We start from the raw sequence: 9,855 nt of genomic DNA on the forward strand, positions 1-9,855 counted from the left end.
GTTGCGCCTCCAAGTCCACTTTGAGGCCGGGCTGCTGGAGCCTGGCTGCCAAAATGCCAGTGGCCTTCTTCCCAAATGGGGGGCCATCAGGGGGTCCGGGAATGGGGCTACACAGGGGCCCACTGCCCTTGCCCCTCCCTGAGCAAACCCAAACACACGGGCACACAGAACAGTTCTTTCTGTGAGACCGCCGAGGGCTGAGTGAATGGCCTCTGAACAAGGCAGAAGGACACAGAAGGCTGGGAGCCCGTGGCCCCCAAGCACCATTGCTCATGTCCCCTCCACCTCCGTCAGGCCACGGGAGTCCCCGCAGTGGCTCCCAGCTGTGGCCCAGAGCCTTCTGCTTTTGAGCAAGGGGACAGCAGGGCCCCAGGCTGCACCCCTGGGACTGATGACGCCTAGGTGCCCGCTAGGCTCCTCCTGACTTGCCATGACCGCCCGGAACACAGCCTACACAGGCCCCATTCTGTACAGCAGGAAGGACCTATAGAGAAGGCCAGAAAGCTGTGGGGTGCTGGCCTACTCGCAGGGGGCGCTGTCTTCCCAGTCATGTTTTTTCTGAGCCTGTTTCAGCCCCAACAAAGGAGCAAGCAGGGCCTCGGCCTGACTGCACACACCCAGCCCCGCACACGCGGCCTACACCGAGTCGACAGCAGGCTGGTTCTTCACAACTGGGAGAGAGAACTGTTTTGTCTAATTATTGTAGTCCCACATACAAAGTTAAACAGCATGGAAAGACACAGTAGCTTTTAAAAAAAGGAACAAAAACACACCGATTAAAAAAAAATCTCAAGGAAATGGAAATAATTTACCTGGTAAAGAATCCAAAGAAACTCACCAGACTTGAGAGGTTCTTAGGGAGACCTTCAACAAAGACTGGAAAGGGTAAGGAAGCGCCAAGCAGACCGGAAGCGGACGGTGAGTGCAGTGGGAAGTACAGCGGGAAAGAAAAACGTGCGCGTTCGGCTGGCTGAACTGAGCAGGGTCGGTCCACGCAGGACACTGGCGTGGTCAGAGAAGTCGGCAGGCTGCCTCTAAGACATGCGATCTTATGAGACTGGCCGGAGAGGGCGATTGCAAAGGGCTTGGTTTCCTCAACTTCTGAGGTTCATACTGGGCACATGTGTGTGCCGCACACACAACACAAAATTAGCATAACTGGCCCTGGACGGGCAGCTTGGTTACCGCATCGTCCCAATGAATGTGTAAATGAGTGGAACAATAAATCAATGTTTCTCTCAATCTCTCTCAAGTCAATTAAAAAAAATGGCAAGTGATCAGAATAGACATTTCTCTAAAGAGCACATACCAGTGAAAAGAGGCTCACCGTCACTAATCAGGGGATTGCAAATTAAAACCGCAACAAGATACCACCTCACACCTACCAATAAATCAACAAATAACAAGTGCTGGCAAGGATGTGGAGAAAAGGGAACCCTCACGCACTGTTGGCAGGATTTTAAATTTGTGTAGATACTGTGTTAAACAGTATGGAGGTTCCTCAAAAAAATTAAAAATAGAGCAGCTTATGATCAAGATGGTAGCACAGGTCAACTCGGTGCTGGCCTCCACCCACCACAACAAGATTATAGACCACCCTGGAGAAGCATCTGAAGGTTAGCTGAAGGGAACTCCCATGTCTAGAGTGTGAAGAAGCCACGCAGAGACTGCCAGGCGGGGTGGGGAGGGGAACGGGCTAGCCCCACGCTGTGTGGTGGGTGTAAGTCAGGAGGCTGCCTCAGCTGCGGAGCCCCGCCACGATGAGTAAGGGGCCCAGTGCTGGGGAGAGGACTCCCACAACACCTGACTGTGAAAATCAGTGGGGATTCCATCTGCCCAGGTGAGCTTCTGGAAACCCAGGCGGCCTCTTCAAGGGCCTGCATACAGACTCCCTTGCTTCCAGGCACTCACCCTGGGCTCCGGAAGAGGGACAGTGACTTGGGGGAGCGCCAGATACATACAGGGAGAAACTGAGTTGTGTGGCTTTAGGACCAGGGCTGGAATAGCAGCCACCATTTAGTGCTGAGTCCTTCCCCCACCCCCCCGCCCCGCCCCCAGCCCCAGTCTGCAGGCGCAGGAGGGCGCCAAATCCCAGAGTCCGCCCCCCCCCCCAACACAACTGGAGCACCACTCAAGCCTCTTTCAGTGGGTTACCCACAGGCAGCCAGCCTTGGTGTGCTCTGCAGACTCCTAAAACCTCTCATAGGTCTGCAGGTACCAGGCAGGTGGCGGCTGGCCTTGGTGTGACCTGTGCCTCTTGCCGAACAGTGCCAACCTGCCACTTGTGCCAGCCTGCCTCGGTTTGCAGCATGGCCTCGCCCATGTACCTCCAGGCCCAGCTTGGACAACTACCAGCTGCAGATGGCCAGGCACAGGCAGGGGCTGACCTTGGCCTGCACCAGATCCCCTCTCCAGGCCCTAGAACCCACACACACAGTGGCCGGATTCAGAACAATTATTAGCTCCACAAACACAAAGTATCCATAGTGGTGTCAGCAGACACCACAGCCCCACTGGAGCAAATCGTGCTCCCTGGGGTAAGCCTCTGCAAAGCAGCTCACCACCGTGGTCCTGGCTGGTCCTGGAGGCCAGTCCACCTGACAGCCTGACAGTCAGCCCCACCTGCTTAGATGCCAACAGCAATCGAAGCTCAGCTGCAACAGTGCACTCAACCCACACAAGAGGCACTCCTGGAGCACCCCTGATCAGGTGACCAGGGACCCTGAACTGCTGTGTCTCACAGGACACCTACAACAGAAGGCCGCCCTGCCAAGACAGCAGATCTACCTGATACATACAAACTAACACAGAAACATGAGGGGGGACTTAAAAAAAAAAAACCCAGAATAATCTGGAGGAAGGGCCCTTGTGTTACAGGCTCCCCCGGCTAGACGCGTGTTCCAGGAACCCACCTGTATCAGTGCACCAGCTGGTGCTGCTGTGAGAGGCTGTTTGGTTTCCGTGAAGTTTTTTGAAGACATTTTCACCACGTTTGGCCATTTCACTATGGGTGGATTATGGGTGCACCTGCCTGCACCATGCTCAGTATTTAGCAGTTTCTGACCAAAAATGGCATGACCCCTGTGCCCCACCCTCCCTATTCGCCTGATCTCACCCCGAGCAACTCTTTTTTGTTTCCCTGGATGAAAAAAGTCCTTAAAGGGCAACATTTTGCTGATGTGAGAGAGGTGAAACAGACAAACATAAAAGGCAGAAGCACTAAAAGGCATCAAGCTCAAGAGTTGGAAAACTGTTTTGAGCAGTGGAAACACATCTCAGTAAGTGTGCTGCCTGAAACGGAGAGTGCTTTGAAGGTAACTGAAGTCTAAACATGTGGCAATAAATACACAATTTCTTATAAATAAATTCCATTTTTTGGGGGGTCCCTCCTCACAGAGCAAAATGAAGAGACCGCGAAACGTGTCCCAAAAGAAAGAACAGGAGGAAACTCCAGAAAAAGACCCGAACAGAATGGACGGGGCAACGTTCCCGATATGGAGTTCAAAACGCTGGTTACAGGACATGTGACGACCTTCGGGGAAGAGTAGACGAATTCAGTGAGAACTTCAAGAACGGGAGAGCGAACATAAATAAGGACACAAAACCATAAGAAAAAAAATCCCACTCAGAAGTGAAAAATACAAAAACTGAAGTGAAGACTACAATGGAAGGAATCAACAGCAGATCAGATGAAGCAGAAACTGAATGAGGAATTTGGAAGACAAGGTTGCAGAAAACACCCAACTAGAATAGCCAAAAAAAGAAAAAAGGAATATTTAAAAGATGAGAATAGTTTAAGGGATCTCTGGGATAACATCAAAAGTACCAATACTCACATCATTGGGGCATCAGAGGAAGAGAGAGACCTGTTTGAAGAAATAATGAATGAAAACTTCCCTAACCTGGCAAAGGAAATAGACATACAAGTCCAGGAAATGTAGAGTCCCAAGCAAAAAAACCCAGAGATGCCCACACCAAGACACATCATAATTAAAATGCTAAAGCTTAAAGGCAGAATCTTAAAAAAAAAAAGATTTATTTTTAGAGTGAAGGGAAGGGAGGGAGAAAGAGGGAGGGAGAAAGAGAGGGAGAGAAACATCAGTGTGTGGTTGCCTCTCATGCATCCCCAAATGGGGACCTGGCCTGCAACCCAGGCGTGTGCCCTGACTGGGGATTGAACTGGGAACCATTTGGTTTACAGGCCGGCACTCAATCCACTGAGCCACACCAGCCAGGGCAAGACAGAGAATTTTAAAAGCATCAAGAGAAAAGCAGTTAATTACCTACAAGAAAGCTCCCACAGGATTGTCAGCTGACCTCTCAACAGAAACTCTGCAGGCTAAAAGGGACTGGCACTAAATATTCAAAGTGATGAAAAATAAGGACCTACAATCAGCATTACCCTACTCAGCATGGTGATCATTTAGAATTGAAGGAGAGATAAAGAGCTTCCCAGACAAGAAAAAGCTAAAGGATTTGTATAACTATGTATGGTGTCACATCGGTACTAGACTTATCGGGATGATCGCTTCATACATTATATGAATGTCTAACCACTATGCTGTATACCGGAAACTAATATAATACTATAATATTACAAAATAAACTATAATTACAAAATAAAAAATTATTAAAAAATAAAAATCTAAAGGAATGCATCTCAGTATTACAAGAAATGTTAGGACTTCTTTAAGAAGGAAAAAATGATTATAAATAGTAAAATAGCAATAACTCCATACCTATCAATAATCACTTTAAGTGTAATTTTGTTTTTAACCCTCACCTTGAGGTCCATTGCCTTTTCTAGAGAGAGAGGAAGGGCAAGAGAGCAGCTCGACTGGTGGCCTCCCGGAGTGCCCAGGCCAGGGATCGCAGGCGCCTTGACCAGGGGACTGAAGCTGCAGCCTAGGTGTGTGCCCTGATCAGGAATCGAACCCGCAGTCCTTCGGTGACAGGACGATGCTCCAACCGAGCTACACCAGCCAGGGCTCAATGTAAATGTTTTAAGTGACTCAATCAAAAGACAGGGTGGACCTGACTGACGTGGCTGAGGTGGTTGGTCACTGGCCCACAAAGCGAAGGGTCGCCAATTTGGTTCCTGGTCAGGGCACACGCCTGGGTTGAGGGTTTGGTCCCGGCTGCGGCACATGTGGGGGGCGGGCAGCCCATCGATGTTTCCCTCTCCCTCCCTCCCTCCCTCCCTCCCTCCCCCTCTCTAAAAATAAAATCTTAGAACACAGCGTAGCTGAGTGGACAAGAAACAAGACCACAAGCACGCTGCCTGCGAGACCCGCCTCAGATGGAAAGACAGGCAGACTGAAAGGGAAGGGTGGGGAAAGGTGTTCTGTGCAAATGGAAATTTTAAAAAGCTGCGGTGGCACCGTTTATATCAGACAAGATAGACTTTAAAACCAAGGTTTTAACAAGAAACAAGGAAGGACATTCCATAATGATAAAGTGATCAACTCAACAAGAGGCTATAACCCTTGTAAACATTTACGCACCCAGTGCAGGAGCACTTAAGTGCATAAAGCAAGTACTGACGGGCACAAAGGGAGTGACCAACAGTAATGAAGGGGATGGTGACTGTAGGGAACCTCTTCACTGGACGTGGAAACGTAGCCCAGCACCCACATGGAAAACCAGTAGATGGTGAGTCAGCACGCAGGACCACACCTGTGAAGAAATTCTCCCATGGGAAATCAGGCCTGCATTATACCTGAGCTGCTTTGTGACCCACACTTGCTGCATTATCTTTAAGGTGACTTCCTGAAGTCTGGGCTAATTCTCCCAAGGACTGAAATGTAACCGGACCTGCTACTCTTGTGGTTCCCTTGCATTCGCAACATTTTTAAATGGACTGAATTTAGGAGCTCGGGTCATGGCTGTCCTTGGGTTTGTCCTTGTCTTAATCCTTATTTGTGCTTTATGATGTGGAAGTTGTTGCCTTATGATCGCATTCGAAAACAGCAAATAGTAGGTTTCACAGGCCTAACAGCTACAACTGATTTAAAAAACAAAAAAGGGGGAGATGTTGGGAACCACACTGCCTGGTTTCAGAAGCTGTAACAACCCCCCGCCCCCATCGCTAAGGCTGAGTGAGCGACCTTCAGACCATGAGCCACTAAAGAGACAAAGCTCATCTCCCTGGCAGAGGCGCCACTTCTGCTCATTTTTCTTCATCCATAACTGGCCCCCAATGCTTGATCGGTTAGCCAATGATGGATAAGATCCCCCAAGGGGGGAAAGACCTAAGACAGGCATGATCACAGGGAGGCCCCAGGGATAGACTTGGGGGGCTATAGCAAAAGGGGGTGATGGACCCTCGTCCCTCAGCTTTGATATAGTCTGAGTTCTCATTCTCTCAGCAAGAAGTCTCCTAATCTCTTGGCTGCCTTACTTCCCCTGTCTGACTTAAGCCCAAAACAATGACAGAGGGCGGGTGCAGCCCTGTGCTGGAAAGGGTAGGTTCCCTGGGGCAATCAGGCCTAGGAAAGAATGCATAAAATCCTGTGAAACCTGCTTTGCTAAGAATGCTCTCCATTAAATGATAAGGGTCTGAGCAGGAAATGAGTTTGTTTCCCAAAGTTTTGTAGCCCTTTAGCTAACAGACCCTGACTCAGAATAAGTCCTTGTAGTTCTTTGTATACTGTCTGTTATTTGATCCTTATTGCCTGACAATGATTAATGAGCTTTACCTGTATTCCTGTGCAAAATGAAAGCCAATAGAAACCTATAAAGGCAAGGGTCGGGGCACTCTCCCTTGGGAGAGTAGCTGTACCATCCCTTTTCCTCCACAGGACTCAGTCCGTGTGAATGTATCTTGTCTTATCCATAACGCCTCAGACACTGCGGGCTGGTGTCCAAGACAGGTGACACCCTGTTGTCATCATTGGATAGGGCACCCAGACAATCAACAAGGAAACAGTGGCCTTAAATGACACATTAGACCACATGGATTTCATATTTATAGAGCATTTTACATCAAAGGAGCAGAATATACATTCTTTTTTTATTATTGATATTTGGAGGGTGAGAGCGGAAAAGAAAGATCAATGTGTTGTTGTTCCACTTACTGATGCATTCGTTGGCTGCTTCTCATATTCGCGCTGACCGGGGATCAAACCCACAACCTGGCACACTGGGATAATGCTCCAACCAATACAGCATGTGTTACCCATTCTGTAGTCCTCCTTATGGGTGGTGTTCTCCCTCAATGCCCATAAGGTGAGCATCCTCACGTGTACCCCTCCTTATGAAAACATCTTTACAAAGTGCCTGTTAATGTGAGCTCAGCTATGGACCAGCTCAGGTGAGAAACAGCTTAATCGAAGAAGAGGCTCCAAAGGGGATCAGGTGTTACACCCCAGTTTGCATACTGAAGAAATACAGCCACTGTTCAGGCAGTGAGCGCTGAGGCTGGCTTATACAGAGAAGAGTGCCCACTTCTGGTCCCCAGCTGGTCCACTCATATGCAAATGAGGACTCCAAATTTGCAGTCTGATTGTCCCATATACCAGAGTTGGCTCCATGCATTCTGATAGGTTAGTAAAGATGCAAATAAGACTCAATGTCACTAATCAGGGAGATGCAAATTAAAACCACAATGAGGTAGGAGCTTACAACTACCCAAATGGCCATCATTAACAAATCAACAAACAAGTGCTAGTGAGGATGTGGAGAGAGGGGAAACCTTGTACACTGTTGGTAGGGATGCAGACTGGTGCAGCCACAATGGAAAACATGGTGTTTCCTGAAAAAATTAAAAACCGAACTGTTTTTTGACTCAGCAATCCCATTTCTGGGAATATATCCTAAGAATCCCAAACACCAATTCAACAATGTATACACTCCTATGTTCACAGCAGCCAAGGTCTGGAAGCGGCCCAAATGCCTATCAGTCAAGGAGTGAATAAAAAAGCTGTCGTACATTTACACAATGGAATACTATGTCATCATTAAAAAGAAGAAAATCTTACCTTTTGCAACAGCATGGATGAATCTGGAGGTTATTACACTAAGTGAAATAAGCCAGTCAGAGAAAGACAAACATCACATGATCTCACATGGGAAATCTAATGAACAAAATAAACTGATGAACAAAATAGAAACAGAGGCATAGATACACAAAACAGACTGACAGCTGTCAGAAGGGAGCGGAGGGGGGAATGGATGAGAGCAGGTGAAGGGATCAGCCAAAGAACACGTATACATAACCCACCGACTCAGACAACAGTGTGGTGATGGCCAGAGGGAAGGGTGGCGTGAGGCAGGGGCTGGGTGGAGGAGAGCAAATTGGGGGGGGGGGGGGACATTCGAAATAGTGTCAACAAGGCTGGGCACTCACTCCGAAGCTTTTCCCTAAAATGCAATGTGGGTGAGTGGACCCTGTAAGCAATGGCTGCTAAATTGGTTATGAATTCTAAGCACAAGGAGTCCTTGCAGGTATATTTCTTCTCTAGGTTTAGAAGTGTTTAAGACCCACAAACACTTAAAAAAAAAAAAAGACCCACTGGCAGGTGCAGGCAGACTCCATTTCCTAACCTTGCCCTGCAGCAGGTGGAAGCCGACAGCTCCCTCCGCAGTGGAGATGCTGGAATCTGAACACCGGGTATCAGATCCCATTGTAATGGCGGGCTTGTGGGTGGTGCGGCCCATTGCCCCGCCTCCAGCACGCCCGGACTCCATTTCCCGCGGAGCCTTGAGCGGTTGACTTCCGGCGCAGGTACGGGTCGGCGCACGCGGTAGTGGCTGGTTAACTTTGTGGGGCCATGGAGGGTGGCTTCGGCTCGGATTTCGGGGGCTCGGGCGGCGGCAAGCTGGACCCGGGGCTCATCATGGAGCAGGTGAAGGTGCAGATCGCTGTGGCCAACGCGCAGGAGCTGCTGCAGGTCCGGAGTCGGGCCGGGGGCCGAGGGCGGCGGGGTCCGCCAAGGGGCGGGTGTCGCGGCTGAGGGTTCGCATGTCCCCACAGAGGATGACAGACAAATGCTTCCGGAAGTGCATCGGGAAGCCTGGGGGCTCCCTGGACAATTCGGAACAGGTGAGACCCTTGGGGTCCCGGTGGGTCGCCAGCGGGAACCGGCGAGGGGTCTCTGCGCATGCACGGACTAAGGGGTGGGGGGGGATGGTGCGGTGGGACTGCTGCGCATGTGCAGTCCGCTGCCCGCAGCCCTGGGGGTAGGGGGGTGGGGTGTGTCTGTCCGTGTGTGTCAGGTGTGTGTCTATGTTGGCCCAGAGCTGAGCCGCATGCCCTCCCTGCCTGCAGAAATGCATCGCCATGTGCATGGATCGCTACATGGATGCCTGGAACACCGTATCCCGCGCCTACAACTCGCGGCTGCAGCGAGAACGAGCCAACATGTGACCAGGATTTTCTGGGCCTGGCCAGGCCAGCGGGCCATCCCCACCCGTGTTCGATTTCCATAAATGTGCTTTGTGAGGTGGGGGCCGGCGTGTGCGTGCTGCCTGCCTCTGGTTTATGAGGACGAGACTGGTGCTGGGACACTGGGGATTCTTACCCGCCCCCCTGCGTCCAACCCACCTCCTGCCAGCGAGTGTAGTTGGGAACTTGGGGGCTGTGGACCTTTCCAAAGTGCTGGCAGCCCAGTGGCATCTCCCTTGGTGTGCCCGGGTCATCCTCAAGCCCTGGCCATAGAATTCTCCTGTGGACCTGGGGGTGGGGTGGGTATTGTTAGATCCCACCCGAGCTGTGACCTCACGGGGGTGGGCTGAGAAATAAATTGATGAAGGAGGGCTAGAGAGAGCCCTTTGTGTCTTCCCTGCAGTGGAGGCCTTTGTGGTACCTGAGTCCCCTGCCTAGACTGAGTGAGGCTCAGTCTTTGCCCTTACCCC

General features: G+C 50.4%; 1 protein-coding gene across 1 annotated transcript; it reads left to right on the top strand.

Moving 5' to 3' along the window:
- The first annotated feature begins 8,713 nt into the window (after positions 1-8,713).
- TIMM13 (translocase of inner mitochondrial membrane 13) lies at positions 8,714-9,760 on the top strand. The gene is made up of 3 exons (XM_045831815.1): positions 8,714-8,891; positions 8,975-9,043; positions 9,269-9,760. The coding sequence occupies exons 1-3, from the start codon at positions 8,772-8,774 to the stop codon at positions 9,365-9,367; spliced, it is 288 nt and encodes a 95-aa protein (XP_045687771.1). The 5' UTR covers positions 8,714-8,771; the 3' UTR covers positions 9,368-9,760.
- The last annotated feature ends 95 nt before the right edge of the window (positions 9,761-9,855 follow it).

The sequence above is a fragment of the Phyllostomus hastatus genome, unplaced genomic scaffold (assembly GCF_019186645.2).
Source record: "Phyllostomus hastatus isolate PE091 unplaced genomic scaffold, TTU_PhHast_1.1 phas_contig_159, whole genome shotgun sequence".
Taxonomy (NCBI): Eukaryota; Metazoa; Chordata; class Mammalia; order Chiroptera; family Phyllostomidae; genus Phyllostomus; species Phyllostomus hastatus.